At 36.6% G+C, this 18,246-nt stretch overlaps 3 protein-coding genes and 1 long non-coding RNA gene across 7 annotated transcripts; 2 read left to right on the top strand and 2 right to left on the bottom strand.

Moving 5' to 3' along the window:
• Position 1: 1 nt before the first annotated feature.
• LOC103517652 (early endosome antigen 1-like) lies at positions 2-4,780 on the bottom strand (the record flags this gene model as incomplete). The annotated part of the gene is made up of 5 exons (XM_026829673.1): positions 3,081-4,780; positions 1,215-2,712; positions 1,024-1,125; positions 342-836; positions 2-202 (listed from the first exon to the last, which is right to left on the bottom strand). Coding segments are annotated over exons 1-5 (3,996 nt in total), but the record flags the coding sequence as incomplete, so codon positions are not given.
• A 1,470-nt stretch (positions 4,781-6,250) lies between these two features.
• LOC103517650 (ATP synthase subunit g, mitochondrial) lies at positions 6,251-8,675 on the top strand. 2 transcript variants are annotated; one of them, XR_003393795.1, is made up of 4 exons: positions 6,251-6,406; positions 7,278-7,438; positions 7,785-7,991; positions 8,437-8,675. XR_003393795.1 is itself a non-coding variant. In XM_008482690.3 (3 exons), exons 1-3 carry the CDS (start codon positions 6,388-6,390, stop codon positions 7,881-7,883), a joined length of 279 nt encoding a protein of 92 aa, XP_008480912.1. In that variant the 5' UTR covers positions 6,251-6,387; the 3' UTR covers positions 7,884-8,320. The 2 variants fall into 2 exon arrangements, 1 of the variants encoding a protein (XP_008480912.1); XM_008482690.3 differs by lacking the exon at positions 8,437-8,675 and having other exon boundaries at positions 7,785-8,320.
• On the bottom strand, positions 7,906-8,498 carry LOC113470905. Its single transcript, XR_003393796.1, has 2 exons — positions 8,362-8,498; positions 7,906-7,958 (listed from the first exon to the last, which is right to left on the bottom strand). It is a non-coding gene; the product is annotated as an uncharacterized LOC113470905 (long non-coding RNA).
• A 991-nt stretch (positions 8,676-9,666) lies between the features above and the next one.
• LOC103517649 (YJU2 splicing factor homolog) lies at positions 9,667-16,349 on the top strand. Of its 3 annotated transcripts, none has more exons than XM_017447530.2 (6): positions 9,667-9,843; positions 12,065-12,264; positions 13,107-13,245; positions 14,727-14,956; positions 15,262-15,376; positions 15,943-16,349. In XM_017447530.2, exons 1-6 carry the CDS (start codon positions 9,820-9,822, stop codon positions 16,228-16,230), a joined length of 996 nt encoding a protein of 331 aa, XP_017303019.1. In that variant the 5' UTR covers positions 9,667-9,819; the 3' UTR covers positions 16,231-16,349. The 3 variants fall into 3 exon arrangements, with proteins under 3 accessions (XP_017303019.1, XP_017303018.1, XP_026685473.1); XM_017447529.2 differs by lacking the exon at positions 9,667-9,843 and adding an exon at positions 9,897-9,972; XM_026829672.1 differs by lacking the exons at positions 9,667-9,843; positions 14,727-14,956 and adding exons at positions 9,897-9,972; positions 13,774-14,003.
• The last annotated feature ends 1,897 nt before the right edge of the window (positions 16,350-18,246 follow it).

Below are 18,246 nucleotides of genomic sequence, written 5' to 3'. Positions count from 1 at the left end.
AGCATTCCTCACACACCCTGAAGTTTCTGAATTTCTTATACTCGAGAGGCGCTAAATAGTCTGAGCAAGGACCACACACAACTTTACCACATGCACGACAGTGGTGACGTCGGAATGTTACTGTAAACACAGAAGTACATCTTTGACACATGGACACTCGACTATCAGGAATCCACAATGGTGCTACCTTACCAAGGTTCAACTCCGGGATAGAAGATTGCGTCAATGATCGACGATTGAGGAACGATAGGAGATGTTGTTCATTCTCCTTGATGGCGGTTTGTATAGCATCAATCCACTCTAGTCTTTCGTTTACTATCAGGAATCCACAATGGTGCTACCTTACCAAGGTTCAACTCCGGGATAGAAGATTGCGTCAATGATCGACGATTGAGGAACGATAGGAGATGTTGTTCATTCTCCTTGATGGCGGTTTGTATAGCATCAATCCACTCTAGTCTTTCATTAGCAGAACGAGCACGTAATGTAAAGCTTCGAGATATTGCGATCACACTAAACTCATTATTGTAGTCTTCAGTCTGTGGGAGACAAACCGTCATACCATTGAGAGGCAGTTCATAGTTTACTCGAAGTCCTGTCACGGTACCATAGTAAGAAGTATACAAGAGACAGTCACTGAGAAGAATAAAGAATCTTTCCTGTAATCCTCGTCTGGATAGTTTATACAGTTCTCCCTCTTTAATAAACACGCGACCTGGCTTGATAATTTCATAGTTGCCAAGTTGAGATTGTATTTGTAAAAGTTTGCAGAGGTTATCTCCTTGCTTCATACTCTTGTTAGCGTGATCAGCGACGTTACAAACAATTTGCAACGCCTTTGTTGAGATTGTATTTGTAAAAGTTTGCAGAGGTTATCTCCTTGCTTCATACTCTTGTTAGCGTGATCAGCGACGTTACAAACAATTTGTAACGCCTTCGTATTTGTAAAAGTTTGCAGAGGTTATCTCCTTGCTTCATACTCTTGTTAGCGTGATCAGCGACGTTACAAACAATTTGCAACGCCTTCTGTGTATCCTCATAGTCCACAGACTCGGGTTCTAGTTGTTTCAAGTAGTCTTCCAGCAGTAGCCTGTATTGTGGTATTCTCTGAATAGGTTTCAACATGTAATGCTTCACAGACAACTTTTTACACAATTCGGACATTTCGAATTCTTTTAATTTCTTGTTGAACAATGGATATTTACTTTCAACATGTAATGCTTCACAGACAACTTTTTACACAATTCGGACATTTCGAATTCTTTTAATTTCTTGTTGAACAATGGATATTTACAACAACAGTCATCGAGGAAATTACACTGAGTTTGGAAATTCTGTATGTAAGATGAGTACAATTTCAAGAAAGGACCTTTCTTCACAAAAATGTCCGATATTTTAGGCAATGTATCCCAATGGTTAATCCTATCTTCAATATCTTTCAAGAGATCTTCATTTAAACATAAAAGCTGAGGTAGAGGAGTGATGACTTTGTCAAGTTCAACTTCTGGTATGTCGGAACGACATTGTTCTTTCATATCTTTAGAGAGTAATGATAAGACATCAACGAAAACCTTTTCTGAAGTCATGACTTCTTGAGCAACCAAAAACGCTTTCCTTTTCCTCTTTTCTGCAATTTCTTCCGGGGAGAGTGGTACCGAGTCTTGGATGTTAGAGGATACAGAGGGCATTGGTGGGTAACACACACTGTGTACTCGGGAGTCATCTTCATCTTTCATCTCACTGGAAACAGAAGTGTTCTGATCTTTCCTCTTTTCTGCAATTTCTTCCGGGGAGAGTGGTACCGAGTCTTGGATGTTAGAGGATACAGAGGGCATTGGTGGGTAACACACAATTTGTGCTCGGGAGTCATCTTCATCTTTCATCTCACTGGAAACAGAAGTGTTCTGATATAGCAAGCTTTGATCCGGTGATGATTCACAATAGAACAGGCTTGATCTTTTGCTACTACCTTTCCCAATGGATGGAAACCAACTCGATAGTTTTTTCGACATGGAGTAAGAACCTTCTGTACTATTACTCCCAATAGACTCAACATCTTCTTGTCTGGATTTCGTCGATCGATCTGATGCAGATCTTTTTACTTTGGAGTTCTTCCTAGATGAAATCCTTTTAGAATTTGAATTGGTTCCATCCTGATGGGTTCTGTTGGAATCATTACGGGATACACTGGCATTGTTTTGCAAAATATTCTCTGTAATGCCCAGTGTAGCTTTTACTAAACAATGAAGAGTACTTTTCTGTGGGAGGTTTGGAGTGGCTTCAGATTCCATATCACTCCACGACGAATCTGACAAGTCGGAGCCATCAGAAAGATCACTCAAGTCTGAGGGGAAATCTTTCTCATCAATATGATCTACCCACACAGCTGCTGGTTTATCTTCGAGTTCTCTTCCTACTTGACTAGAAGAATCATTTGATTGATTATTGTTTATTGTATCTTTAAGATTCTTGTTCGGAATATCATCTATTTCCCAATAAATAGGTTCCTCACTAACTGAATCTTGAACATTATCTGTAATATCTCTACCATTATCCATAGATTTTTGTTCAGCAACAGGTTCATGGTTATTGAAATTAGATATACTCATTTTCTTCAGCTTGTTATTTAGCTCACTTTTAAAATTTTCATCTGCATTTGTAACTAACAGTCTTGATTTTGAACTTCCAACTTCTGAAGACTGCTGCATTCGGGTTTCCTGCTCACAAGAATTCACAGACCATCTTCTTTCATTAGTGTCATGGGATAAATAACGAGAGCCAAGTGACTGGGTTTTCCTCAGTTCCTTGGAAATATTTGACTTTCCACTCTTGTGTACGACCTTATCAGATAATATTTGATGCCTTATTTTATTCAAAAATTCTGGAGAGATACCCCTAGATTGAAGAACACCTTGACCATTTAGGTCTTTACCTTGATCATTTAGGTTTTGACAAGATGATTTCGAACTGTTACTATGTGTAGAGGAATAATATTGTGCACTCTTTTAAAATTTTCATCTGCATTTGTAACTAACAGTCTTGATTTTGAACTTCCAACTTCTGAAGACTGCTGCATTCGGGTTTCCTGCTTACAAGAATCCACAGACCATCTTCTTTCATTAGTGTCATGGGATAAATAATGAGAGCCAAGTGACTGGGTTTTCCTCAGTTCCTTGGAAATATTTGACTTTCCACTCTTGTGTACGACCTTATCAGATAATATTTGATGCCTTATTTTATCCAAAAATTCTGGAGAGATACCCCTAGATTCAAGAACACCTTGACCATTTAGGTCTTTACCTTGATCACTTAGGTTTTGACAAGATGATTTCGAACTGTTACTATGTGTAGAGGAATAATATTGTGCACGCTGAGTTACAGTGTTTTTGTTTTTCTCTGTTATGGTAATATCTTGTTCCAATAAGTTACTCTTACATGAAAAGTTCACATCATTCTCTAGCTTATGATGATTTTCTTCACATGTTTCTAGTCTGCTAATATTCTCTTCAAATGCATTCTTTTTTGAAATACAAGAGCTGTTTGACTTGATTTCATTGTTTTCAAAATGTTTTGAGATCTTTTGAATTGATGATTGTACAAGAGATGTTTCACTTTTTGTGTTATTTTGAGAGAGCACTCCAGACTGACTTTGATTAGGAAATTTAATTTTTCCTGTCTGACTAGTGTTGCTATTTTCAACAAGATCTTCAGTAAGATGATTAGTCAGATTTGTGTTGGGACTTATTTTAAAACCACTGGTTACTTCTGAGACTACTCTTGGACTTGAAATAGAAGTTCTCTTGTTCTTTACATCTGTTGATTTTTCTAGAATGGCTTCAGTTTCTTTTGTTTTAGAATTAACATTTTCAAATTTTTCCTTTCTAGACTTTATATCTATGTTACTGAATATATCTGAACATGGTTCAACAGTGTTTCTACTTTTAGTTGAAACATTTTTGGAATTTTCACAAGATAGATTGTCATTTGATGAGATTATATGATTTACTGACTTGGTTTTACTTGAGTCATGAATAATTTCATTAAAAATTTCCATCTTGCTATTAAAATTAATATTATGATTCTGAAGATTATCACAGGAGCTTACAGTGTTTTTGTTTTTCTCTGTTATGGTAATATCTTGTTCCAATAAGTTACTCTTACATGAAAAGTTCACATCATTCTCTAGCTTATGATTATTTTCTTCACATGTTTCTAGTCTGCTAATATTCTCTTCAAATGCATTCTTTTTTGAAATACAAGAGCTGTCTGACTTGATTTCATTGTTTTCAAAATGTTTTGAGATCTTTTGAATTGATGATTGCACAATAGATGTTTCACTTTTTGTGTTATTTTGAGAGAGCACTTTGGACTGACTTTGGTTAGGAAATTTAATTTTTCCTGTCTGACTAGTGTTGCTATTTTCAACAAGATCTTCAGTAAGATGATTAGTCAGATTTGTGTTGGGACTTATTTTAAAACCACTGGTTACTTCTGAGACTACTCTTGGACTTGAAATAGAAGTTCTCTTGTTCTTTACATCTGTTGATTTTTCTAGAATGGCTTCAGTTTCTTTTGTTTTAGAATTAACATTTTCAAATTTTTCCTTTCTAGACTTTATATCTATGTTACTGAATATATCTGAACATGGTTCAACAGTGTTTCTACTTTTAGTTGAAACATTTTTGGAATTTTCACAAGATAGATTGTCATTTGATGAGATTATATGATTTACTGACTTGGTTTTACTTGAGTCATGAATAATTTCATTAAAAATTTCCATCTTGCTATTAAAATTAATATTATGATTCTGAAGATTATCACAGGAGCTTACAGTTTGTTGTTTATTGTTTTGTGATATTTTCATTTTATTGACAATCCCTTAAAAAAAACCTTTTTTTTTTAAAAAAAAAAAAAAAAAAAAAAAAAAAAAAAAAAAAAAAAATACCTGCCAGTGTATACATGTGGACTTGCTGTTGCAGGTTTGATTTCCACCCGGGTTGAATTTCATCCTCTATAGATAAAGTTTGTTCTTGAAACAATGTACTCGCCCCTATCTTGTCTTCCTCTCTCTTCACTTTCAGGATGATAGGACCTTAGCCGTTGCATCCCTCTATCAAATTTATTAGCTAATAAATTAACAAACACCTGCTATTTTTTTGGTAATTATGCAGAAGTCACGTCTGTGGAAAAGAAAAGCTCCTTTTTGTATTTAACCTAACCCTATAATAACACTGGTCACTGCTCATTTGTGCCAGTTCCTTTGGTAGCAATATTCCACAGACGTGACTTCTGCACAAGTACCCTATCTTTAAAGAGACAATAAGGTACTTGCCTACTTTAATAAGGTAACTGCTGGTAAAGAATAAACTGCTAACTCAATTTAGCAATTTTTGAAGACTACCAGCATCTTCACAATTGACAATATTTAGTGGACTTTCCATTAGAGAGGACATTAGGGCCTTTGTCTCATTATTTTGCCTTCACTGAGAGACACAATATTTTAATTGAATATCCTTTCTAACTTACCTAGTTGATTGATGATTCATATAAATCTGGGAAGTCCACTGTGAAATCACTACATTCACTACACATTTTTCATCACCTTTGATTTAGGTAAAGATTGAAAAAAGATTTAACTTTAAGAATCAAACACTTTGCTTTGAATGTAATCACTTCTATCATAATATCATTTTTAATTACGTATTAGGTAAATTAATTTCCTTTTTTAGTTAAATTAAAACACAGAAAACACTTTTGAAAGTTTTATCTCCTGATAACATTCCATCCATTATTCCATCATTTTTAATTACGTATTAGGTAAATTAATTTCCTTTTTTAGTTAAATTAAAACACAGAAAACACTTTTGAAAGTTTTATCTCCTGATTCCTGATAACATTCCATCTGATCCATTCAACTCCATCCGTTCTCCGTTCATCAAAAAACACAAAAACTGGTATATTTTCAAGAATCGCCGCTAGGGGTCAGTAGCTGCTTGAGTACAAATCAGTGCCGTAGTTCGTAGAACTATTTTTGAGCTGAGAAAAGTAAATTAATCAAACCACCTTGAAAATAATGAATTAATAAGAAATATTTTTAGCTAATGTCATAAAAACGAAATTATAAATGTACCTATATTTTTATTGTATTCATGAGGTTATTAAATTCGTAATAAATGAAAATCATCGTAAATGAAAAGGCGATCGAAAAGCGAAAATTATCTGGTTGTAAACGCGGCCTTCGGAAATCAGCTGTTTTTTGTTTTCATTTTTCGACCGATTTTACAACAGGGTCGTCGAGGGGTCGAAATCTGAAATTTTATCATTTCCCAATTCCCAAGTTCAACTCACCAATTTCGATACGAAAAAAGCTTGTAAAACCCGGCGAAAATGTCGAAATTAGTGTCAGGTAAGTTATTTGTTTCAGTTCAATGTGCATTTCGATGAATTTACCCAGTTTACGCCCAAGGATTGCAAAGAAACAATCCACTATCAATGTGTCCATCATCCCACTATAGGGTACCTCACATCAAATCCAAAAAATCAAAGTAGGTAACTGTACCTTCAAAATATCAGTAGAAAATGACCACTGTACATTCTATGGATGTATTATTTGAATCTCTGGCATTGCTTTTTTGTTTTTGAATTGCATTTTGTTTTGGGAACAAGTTTACGCCCAAGGATTGCAAAGAAACAATCCACTATCAATGTGTCCATCATCCCACTATAGGGTACCTCACATCAAATCCAAAAAAAATCAAAGTACCTAGGTAACTGTACCTTCAAAATATCAGTAGAAAATGACCACTGTACATTGTATGGATGTATTATTTGAATCTCTGGCATTGCTTTTTTGTTTTTGAATTGCATTTTGTTTTGGGAATTTGAAGTTATTAGCTTTCAACACAAAAGGTACAGTGGTCCTACATCAAGCTCTGATTGTGCAGTCTCAAGCCAAAACACACCCATGGCCTTTCCTGTAATCAATCCCACAAAGGGAGTGTGGGGTTGTTCACACCTTTACTCCATGTAAAGGTGAATAATCAGATACACACAAAGATAAATACCCGGGTAAATACCCAATTTTTATTTACCCACCCAGTGGGTATTTACCCACGACCCATCACTACACACAAATCCTGTCAATTGTTACTTAGAAGTTCTTGGAGCAGCCTGTGTTTGGCTCTTTTCACCTCATAAAATCCAACTCCGTTTAACTCAAACTCCCATCTTGATTGGTGTTCCTTCTTCTATTTATTTCTCACTTCTATTGTTTTTAGGTGTTGTGGCCGCATCCAAACCTATCCTTGCCAACTTTCTCCACTACGGCAAAGTTGAACTTATCCCACCCAAGCCGAGTGAATTTGGAGCTATCAAAGATGGTATCGCTCACGTAGTCCACCAGGCCAAGTCAGGAGGATGGAAGAATTTGACTGTGAAGGTAAAATTTTACCAAGTAATAAATTATCATTATTTTTTTCCCCCCAAGAGGTTTGATAGAGGGAACTATAACTGCTAAGGTCTTATTATCCCAAAATTGAAGAGAGAAGGAAGACATGATAGTAAAAAGCCAGTCATTATGAGAATGAATGTTATCCGTTCAGCACTTACAAGGCAGACACACCACCAACCAAGCTAACTAGGCTGGCAACTTAAATTAATGTATTGATTAATTGTATTGACATTAATCAAACAAAGTTAAATAATATTTTCCTTTCTTTCAATAGCACTGACCTGCTATTTGGTTAAAAACAACTGACTTCTTTTATTATTTCTTCTTTTTATAGGAAGCCTGGCTGAATTCTTTGATTGCTGCTGAAATCACCTTCTGGTTTTACGTTGGAGAAGTAATTGGAAAGAGGAGTCTAATTGGTTATGAAGTCTAATTGTTTATAATTCCTGTTTATATTTGTGTCTAAGTTTAGATTATTTTCAGTGGAAGAGGTTGTGCAATCTGACACCTAATACTGTAAAAGTTTTGAGCATAGGAAAGATGACTACGCCTTGCTTCAAAACGTTCAACTGTTCTAAAAACTTTGAAAAGGAACAGGTAAAGAAAAGCATTTGGTTGGTTCCTTATTGTGGTATGCAACATTGAGAGGAAAATGACAAAGAAGAAAAGAGCTTGCTCTTAGCAAATAAAATTGGGTGTTTGTATGTGGTGAAATACCTACAACTCAAACATCACTTTGTTAGATGGAACATGTCTCATTCAATAAAGCTTGAGCATTCCTGGACTACAGTAAATTTAATGTAGAAAATTGTTGACGTCAAGACTTCTGTAAAAATAAAATGTATCAAATGATCATCAGCATTTTCTGAAGACTTGTTTCTTTTTATTTAGAAATTTAGATAGTTCAACACCTAATATTGTAAAAGTTTTGAGCATAGGAAAGATGACTACACCTTGCTTCAAAATGTTCTGCTGTTCTAAAACTGTGAAAGGGAAAAAAGTAAAGAAAAGCATTTGTTTAGTTCCTTATTGTGGTATGCAATATTAGGAGGAAAATGGCAAAAAAAAAAAAAAAAAGCCTACTCATAACTCGAACATCACTTTGTTAGATAGGAGATGTCTCATGCAATAAACCTTGAGCATTCCTGTCTACAATAAAAAATGTAGAAAATTGTTGACTTCAAGACCTTTTGTAAGAATAAAATGTATCAAATGATCAACAGCATTTTCTATCTAAAGACTTATATTTATTTTCATTACCAGGCACCAATAAGATTGAGAAGGAGAAAGCATGCAAGTACTTCAAAGAACAATAATTTGATTTAGAGCTCTCATAGAGGGAACTATAACTGCTAAGGTCCTATTGTTTGTAAGAATAAAATGTATCAAATGATCAACAGCATTTTCTATCTAAAGACTTATATTTATTTTCATTACCAGGCACCAATAAGATTGTCAGAAGGAGAAAGCATGCAAGTACCTACTTCAAAGAACAATAATTATTGATTTTGAGCTCTCATAGAGGGAACTATAACTGCTAAGGTCCTATTGCCCTGAAAGTGAAAAGAGAAGGTAGACAGGATGGGAGAACGAATGTTATCTGTATAGAATAAAATCCTCCCCAGGCAGTATAATTGAACCCAAGATTAGTGCTCAAGGCAGCTATATGGGCTGTTAGAGAGAACAAAACTACCTATCTGTAGAAGATACTTAAAATATGCCTTGGGCGGGAATTGAACCCGCGACCTAGCGCTTACGGTCAGGTGCACTACCCTCCAAGCTAATAGACAGGATGGGAGAACGAATGTTATCTGTATAGAATAAAATCCTCCCCAGGCAGTATAATTGAACCCAAGATTAGTGCTCAAGGCAGACACTCAACAAACAGAACTAAGCTATCTAGGCTGTTAGAAAGAACAAAACTATCTGTAGAAGATACTTAAAATATGCCTTGGGCGGGAATCGAACCCGCGACCTAGCGCTTACGGTCAGGTGCACTACCCTCCAAGCTAACTAATAATAATGAGAAAATCATCAGTGGCCCGTGCGGTACCGATACGGGGGGGCTTGCGCCAAAAGCCACTCCGTATGACAGCGGTTGAGGTATGGGACTTACTAAAAAACGATGTATACGGTACTTCCTAAAACACGGATTCCGATTTATAACCGCGAATTTTCAAAATTTCAAGTTGATTTTTCTTGTGAAACTGTGAATTTTGTGTTTTTCTTGATTTATTCACCTTTTATTTTTATAAACTTGAAATTTTCTTCAAAGTTTTCTGTACAAGTGTTTGAAATATTGAATACCAGTATTTCCATCCTTTGATCAAAGTCCTCAAGTAACAACTGAATAGAATCAACCCAGAAAAATGTCTGAGCGAAAAGTTTTAAATGTAAGTGCCTTCCTATATACTTGGTTCTACCTATCCCCATGCATATTTTTCAGATTCCTTGATCAAAGTCCTCAAGTAACAACTGAATAGAATCAACCCAGAAAAATGTCTGAGCGAAAAGTTTTAAATGTAAGTGCCTTCCTATACTTGGTTCTACCTATCCCCATGCATACCAAAAGTTTTTTTTTGAAAATAAGACTCACAGCCGGTGCACCGGTTGATCAACCAATCCACCAAATGACAAAATAAAAGGGTAGTTGTGCATAAGGCGCGTCAATGGGACATTACAAAAATCACAGAAAGAAAACATTTCCTCGAAATTCCTATGATTATCCATTTATCCGGAGTCTCAGGACCTCTAAATAAATAAAAAATAATGGTATCTCCAAGTCGTCAGCGGTGTATAATGTGGTACAACTGGTGACATTGTACAACTCGTGAGTCGTCAGAACTGTGTATAATATGGTACAACTGGTGGAACGATGTATACGGTACTTCCTAAAACACGGATTCCGATTTATAACCGCGAATTTTCAAAATTTCAAGTTGATTTTTCTTGTGAAACTTGAAAACAAATTTGTGTTATTTGTGTATTTTGTGTTAAGAGGTTTGATAGAGGGAACTATAACTGCTAAGGTCTTATTATCCCAAAATTGAAGAGAGAAGGAAGACAGGATAGTAAAAAGCCAGCCATTATGAGAACAAAATATGTTATCCATTCAGCACTTACAAGGCAGACACACCAACAACCAAGCTAACTAGGCTGGCAATTTAAATTGATGTATTAATTATTTGTATTGAAATTAATTAAACAAAGAATAGCACTGACCTGCTATTTGGTTAAAAACAACTGACTTCTTTTATTATTTCTTCTTTTTATAGGAAGCCTGGCTGAATTCTTTGATTGCTGCTGAAATCACCTTCTGGTTTTACGTTGGAGAAGTAATTGGAAAGAGGAGTCTAATTGGTTATGAAGTCTAATTGTTTATAATTCCTGTTTATATTTGTGTCTAGGTTTAGATTATTTTCAGTGGAAGAGGTTGTGCAATCTGACACCTAATATCAGATAACATTAAAAAAAAAAAAAATAAAAAAAAAAATAAAAAAAATAAAATAAAAATAAAAAATACCTGCCAGTGTATACATGTGGACTTGCTGTTGCAGGTTTGATTTCCACCCGGGTTGAATTTCATCCTAAATAGATAAAGTTTGTTCTTGAAACAATGTACTCTCCCCTATTTTGTCTTCCTCTCTCTTCACTTTCAGGATGATAGGACCTTAGCCGTTGCATCCTTCTATCAAATTTATTAGCTAATAAATTAACAAACACCTGCTATTTTTTTGGTAATTATGCAGAAGTCACGTCTGTGGAAAAGAAAAGCTCCTTTTTGTATTTAACCTATCCCTATAATAACACTGGTCACTGCTCATTTGTGCCAGTTCCTTTGGTAGCAATATTCCACGGACGTTGAAAAAAAGAAAAGAAAAGCTCCTTTTTGTATTTAACCTAACCCTATAATAACACTGGTCACTGCTCATTTGTGCCAGTTCCTTTGATAGCAATATTCCACGGACAAGCACACTCTTAAAGTAAGTTTTTCCTCTTATATAGAAATTTTCAGTAAATTTGCCATTGACGTGTCTTATGCATAATTACCAATAAAAGTTTTTTTTACTAAACGGTTGATTGTGACTGTCCACCAAACTAAACGTTTAGCTCTTGAGATCCACCACCTCCTCGAGCTGGTTGATTCGATTGGAGACGCACTTTTTTTTTGTGGTGACGCACTTTTTTGTTTATTTTCAAGTTTTCAACGAATTTTATAAAAATATAAAGCTATAACATTAAGGTTGGGCTAGTAAAAGATCCAAATTTTTTGAAATGATAAAAATTGAGTTTTTTTTATCCATAAATCCACCAGTGTTACATCAACCGGTGGACTCTAGCCGGTGCACCGGTTCAACCGGTTGTGAATCTTATTTTGAAAAAAAAACTTTTGGATAGTTTTCAGATTCTTCATAAGGTTTTGCTCCATTTGATCTTCCCCTGCTCCAGAAAGAAAACATTTCCTCGAAATTCCTATGATTATCCATTTATCCGGAGTCTCAGGACCTCTAAATAAATAAAAAATAATGGTATCGCCAAGTACCTATTTTCTTATTCTTCATTTCCTTATAATTATGTAAGTATAGTATTTATTTGTTATTTAATCTATTTCAGAAATACTACCCCCCAGACTTTGACCCATCCAAAATCCCTCGCATGAAATTGCCCAAAAACCGTCAGTATACTGTTCGTCTCATGGCTCCGTTCAATATGCGATGTGCTACCTGTGGAGAGTACATTTACAAAGGCAAGAAGTTCAATGCTCGGAAAGAAGATGTTGAGGATGAAGACTATTTGGGCATTAGGATATACAGGTTGGTACTTAGTTTAAAAATATCTAAGTAAAAGAACCATTGTTGTACTCAATTATTCAAGAAACTGAAATAAAAAGCTGCAACCAAATTTTCTCCCTTGATGAAGGACTCTGCACCTCTTTGTCAAGATTTTGTGCAAAATAATAAGTCCATGTTAACATTTCAAATGTCGAGAGTTAGTTGCCATGCTTTTTGAAGCCTCTATGTCCCAGACATGTCAAATCATTTGCATTTGGATGAAGACTATTTGGGCATTAGGATATACAGGTTGGTACTTAGTTTAAAAATATCTAAGTAAAAGAACCATTGTTGTACTCAATTAGGTATTCAAGAAACTGAAATAAAAAGCTGCAACCAAATTTTCTTCCTTGATGAAGGACTGCACCTCTATGTCAAGATTTTGTGCAAAATAATAAGTTCATGTTAACATTTCAAATGTCAAGAGTTAGTTGCCATGCTTTTTGAAGCCTCTATGTCCCAGACATGTCAAATCATTTGCATTCGGGTAGGTAGGTAGGTACTGTACCTATTTTTATTACATTTTACTGTAGTTTATGACTTTGTGAATACCATGTCAAAAATTGTTTGTCTTCTGTGTGTTTGTCCAGGTTTTACATCAAGTGCACAAGGTGTCTACAGGAAATCTCCTAGTAGCACCATTCGATTCGGCGTGAAAAATCACATTGATTAGAATATTCACATCCGAATGACCAAATGTTTTCGATTATTTGCATTTGGGTAGGTAGGTAGGTACTGTACCTATTTTTATTACATTTTACTGTAGTTTATGATTTTGTGAATACCATGTCAAAAATTGGTTTGTCTTCTGTGTGTTTGTTCAGGTTTTACATCAAGTGCACAAGGTGTCTACAAGAAATCTCCTTTCGGACAGATCCAAAGAGCACAGATTATGAAATTGAAGCAGGGGCCATTCGGAACTTCATGGCACTCAAGAAGGCTGAAGAACAGGCAAAGAAAGAGGTAAATGTTACTAATCTCTTTTGTTATGATTGGATGAATGTCAAAGGTACCCATGGCACTCAAGAAGGCTGAAGAACAGGCAAAGAAAGAGGTAAATGTTACTAATCTCTTTTGTTATGATTGGATGAATGTCAAAGGTCAAAGGTGAAGCAGGGGCCATTCGGAACTTCATGGCACTCAAGAAGGCTGAAGAACAGGCAAAGAAAGAGGTAAATGTTACTAATCTCTTTTGTTACGATTGGATGAATGTCAAAGGTACTAAATTGGCTGTGGTTAGTAAGGTGGACTTTGGATCTAGACATTGGTTGTTCAAGTCAAAATCAAGTTCTAAAATTTAATAGGTATTACTGAATCAAGAAATAACTTTTTTTCTCTGTATAGGTAATCCTTTTGGCTATGGCTTCCATTCCGAGTACCACCTCCAAGCAACCTTGTTTGTCCAATACACTTCCAACCCAAGCTCCCACTTAGAAAATCCTTTGCCATCAAAACCTTCATGTCTAACACAGTATATTCCCAACATTGCAGGTTGAGGAAGAGAAAGAGTCTGAGGCAAACAACCCAATGAAATTGCTCGAGAATCGAACGGAGCAATCCAAACAAGAAATGGAACTGGTCGAGGCTCTGGAAGAACTGAGAGAGCTCAATGTACGCCAAGGCAATGTGGACTTTGACGCTATGTTGAAAAAGTACAATGACGAAGACAGGACACTCCTGGTTCAAGCCTTGCAAGACAAAGAAGATGACAAAGTTATCAAGTAAGATTCCAATGTTGTAAGACATAGTGAGAGAGCTTTGTTATAAGTTATAAGATAAGATAAACCATAAAAAATTTGCTTATGAAAACAAAGCCAATAATGATATTATTGGGATGTATATAAAGTAGAAGGGAAGAAAAAAGTATTTTAGATCAAAGTTCCAAGACAAATGGGACTGTCAGTTTATACTCAGTAAAAAAAAAAAAAAGGCTTTCAACACAAAAGGTACAGTGGTCCTACATCAAGCTCTGATTGTGCAGTCTCAAGCCAAAACACACCCATGGCCTTTCCTGTAATTAATCCCACAAAGGGAGTGTGGGGTTGTTCACACCTTTACTCCATGTAAAGGTGAATAATCAGATACACACAAATAGTGATGGGTAAATACCCGGGTACTTATTTTTGGGGTAAATACCCTGGGTATTTTCACTTTTGGGCTCCTAAGTTCCTCAGTCGAATTTTGCCCGGGAAATTTAAAGGACTTTGGATCTAGACATTGGTTGTTCAAGTCAAAATCAAGTTCTAAAATTTAATAGGTATTACTGAATCAAGAAATAACTTTTTTTCTCTGTATAGGTAATCCTTTTGGCTATGGCTTCCATTCCAAGTACCACCTCCAAGCAACCTTGTTTGTCCAATACACTTCCAACCCAAGCTCCCACTTAGAAAATCCTTTGCCATCAAAACCTTCATGTCTAACACAGTAAATTCCCAACATTGCAGGTCGAGGAAGAGAAAGAGTCTGAGGCAAACAACCCAATGAAATTGCTTGAGAATCGAACAGAGCAATCTAAACAGGAAATGGAACTGGTTGAGGCTCTGGAAGAATTGAGAGAGCTCAATGTACGCCAGGGCAATGTGGACTTTGATGCTATGTTGAAAAAGTACAATGACGAAGACAGGACACTCCTGGTTCAAGCCTTGCAAGACAAAGAAGATGACAAAGTTATCAAGTAAGATTCCAATGTTGTAAGACATAGTGAGAGAGCTTTGTTATAAGTTATAAGATAAACCATAAAAATTTTGCTTATGAAAACAAAGCCAATAATGATATTATTGGGATGTATATAAAGTATACTTCCTATTAATTTAAGGGAAGAAAAAAGTATTTTAGATCAAAGTTGCAAAACAAATGGGACTGTGAGTTTATGAGAGGACAAGAAAGAACAGTGATCTGTTATTGTAGATGTTTTAAGGAGAATATTTCCAATTAATCTCTTCTCATGCTTATCTGAGTTTGTTCATTTTCAACTTACAGACAAATATTTGGCCCTAAGAAGCGCGTTGTGGAAGTTATAGAGGAGATATCAGATGAAGATAATGACTTTATGGCTAGCAAGAAAGTCAAACTAGAAGACAACAAGATATCTGAGGTGAGTGAACAATTTTATGATTTTAGGAGCATCATAATATAAAGGTCTATTTTTTTCTTACTTGGCCAGCCTGGAATTAAGCTTGAAAAGTAGCGCGCCTGCCTCGTGAGCGCGATTTCGATTTCCGATCGGGGCAAACTTTATCCTTAACAAATGAGATTCGTTCTCGTAACGGCTAGGTTTTTCTATCTTGTTCTCTTGGATTTCAAGACGATAAGACCTCTGCTGTTATAGTTTTCCCTATCAAACCTCTTCTAAATTAAGCTTGAAAAGTAGCGCGCCTGCCTCGTGAGCGCGATTTCGATTTCCGATCGGGGCAAACTTTATCCTTAACAAATGAGATTCATTCTCGTAACGGCTAGGTTCTTCTATCTTGTTCTCTTGGATTTCAAGACGATAAGACCTCTGCTGTTATAGTTTCCCCTATCAAATCTCTTTAAACCTTCCCTTTCTTTCTCTGTTTAGATTCCAACCCTGGGTGACTTGGATTTCGGGACTCTAAGACCTCTGCTGTTATAGTTTTCTCTATCAAACCTCTTCTGAAAATTTCCGTTCTCTGTCCTTAGATTCCAACCCTTGGTGACAGCAGCACCAGCAGTAGCATCACTAGTAGCACCAGCAACTCTAACAGTAGCAAACCTCAAACCTCCTCCACTGTCTCTTCCACTGCCGTAGCATTCAGACAAAACATCTCCTCGTTCATTCGTAAGAAAGATCCTCCCGCTAAACCCGCCACTGAGGAGGCTGACAAACCAAAGACCGCGGGTTCAGACCCCGAAGCTGACAACAAATCGGGACTTTCCCTCCTGGGAGCGTATTCCAGTTCAGACGCTAGTAGTGGTGATGAAACCTGAAGACCGAATGAATGTTTGGTGAAAAGACAATACTTTCATGTGTGCCCAAATGGTCACCCATCCGGATACCAATCACGCGCATCGTTGCTTAGTTTGGGTGATCCACTGGGGATTGGAGGATTCAACGTGCTATTGTTGTTGGCTATGTAGACAGGAAGGAAAATTTAACCTTTTTATCCAGGACTTTTTTTCTTATACTCATATTGGCGACAACGTGGTCTGAAGAAAAGTGCCCTCGAGTTTCGCTACAGAGAAGATAATATCTCTCGGGAATCGAACCCGGAACTCTAGAATGCAATCCCCTGGCTTAGGTCTGCTACTTTTCCTGGAGTCTAAAGTGTCCCTGAAACCTGAAGACCGAATGAATGTTTGGTGAAAAGACAATACTTTCATGTGTGCCCAAATGGTCACCCATCCGGATACCAACCACGCGCAACGTTGCTTAGTTTGAGTGATCCACTGGGGATTGGAGGATTCAACGTGCTATTGTTTTTGGCTATGTAGACAGGAAGGAAAATTTAACCTTTTTATTCAGGACTTTTTTTTTTCTCATACTCATATTGGCGATAACGTGGTCTGAAGAAAAGTGCCCTCGAGTTTCGCTACAGAGAAGATAATACCTATCGGGAATCGAACCCGGAACTCCAGAATGCAATCCCCTGGCTTGGGTCTGCTACTTTTCCTGGAGTCTAAAGTGTCCCTTTTTTTTCAGCACCTATTATTTATTGCTAGAGAACGTCTAGATATACGATATACCATCTAATATCCATAATCTTCTATGAATCTAGCGTACAAAATATGGTGCCCGTGTATATTCAAGTGCGCAGACAAAACTTGTCATCCGAGGCGAAATAAAACCAATATGATGGTAAGCTCAGAATAAAGTGCCCTCTCCCCTTATCCTCCCCTCTCTCATCTTCCCCTCTTTTGGGTTTCTCCCTCCCCTCATCCTTCCCCTCTCTCATCTTCCCCTCTTTTGGGTTTCTCCCCTCCCTTCGTTCTCTCTTCCCCTGTTTTGGTTTTCTTCTTCCTCTCGAAAGATTTTCACATAATAATTTAAAAACAATAAATTACATCATCCTCCACTTTTCTCCCTGATAATCTTCCTCTGTTATCATCCCTCTCCTCATCTAATATATCTCATTCCTCGACCGAGAACACAACTTTCATGAAACTCGTGTAAATTATTATTTCATAAATTCGAACAGGATGTGTGAAAAGCTTTGGATTTTTTACTTTCTATTACTACAGTATAGCGGAGCTATACTAGTAATGAAAGTATTGCAATCGGTCCAAATTTTCAAAATCGGGAAATGGTTGGAAATATCCGTTTTGGGATCCCCTGATGTCAAAAAGTGATTTTTAGCCCATGGTCTGTAGGTATGTACGTATGTATGTCGACAAGTCAAGTCATACAATTTAGCCTAGTTTATTAAGTAGGGAATTAGTGACAAGCATTTATGCTTAACACAATTAAATTTCCTCCTTCTTTATCCGTTCGAAACCTAAACTGCTTTAAAGAAATGGAAGTGGCGTAACTTTTGGACCACCCATTTAAGGAGATCTCTCATTTCTCTGGCCAAGTTTGACTCCTCGAGAAAACTTAATTGATGAGTTTTTTTCCTCTTCTTAAAATCCCCTTTCTCTCTGTCTCCCTTCTTATCATTCCTTCCTATCCCTCTATCTCTCTCTCTCTCTCTTTCTCTTCCTTCCCTCTCTCTCTCTCTCTTTCTCCTTTTCTCTTTCTCTCCCCTAGAGAGAAAAAGAGGGGAAGAATCTTTTCTGTTCCCTGCAGACAATTCTTCGGTTTTTAGCCACGCTCTCTCTCTCTCTCTCGCCCCTTTCCATGTACCCTCTTTCTCTCTCTCCCAGAGGTTCTAATATTGCTTTTCTATACATTTTCGTTTCCCAGGGGTATAGAGCACAACTTGTTGGGGAGAGGGAGAGAGAGAGAGAGAGAGAGAGAGAGAGAGAGAGAGAGAGAGAGAGAGAGAGAGAGAGAGAGAGAGAGAGAGA

This window comes from Diaphorina citri, unplaced genomic scaffold (genome assembly GCF_000475195.1).
Source record: "Diaphorina citri unplaced genomic scaffold, Diaci psyllid genome assembly version 1.1 scaffold1918, whole genome shotgun sequence".
In the NCBI taxonomy this organism is placed as follows: Eukaryota; Metazoa; Arthropoda; class Insecta; order Hemiptera; family Psyllidae; genus Diaphorina; species Diaphorina citri.
Note: the sequence above shows the minus strand (reverse complement) of the source record. Positions and strands in the feature narration are given on the sequence as shown.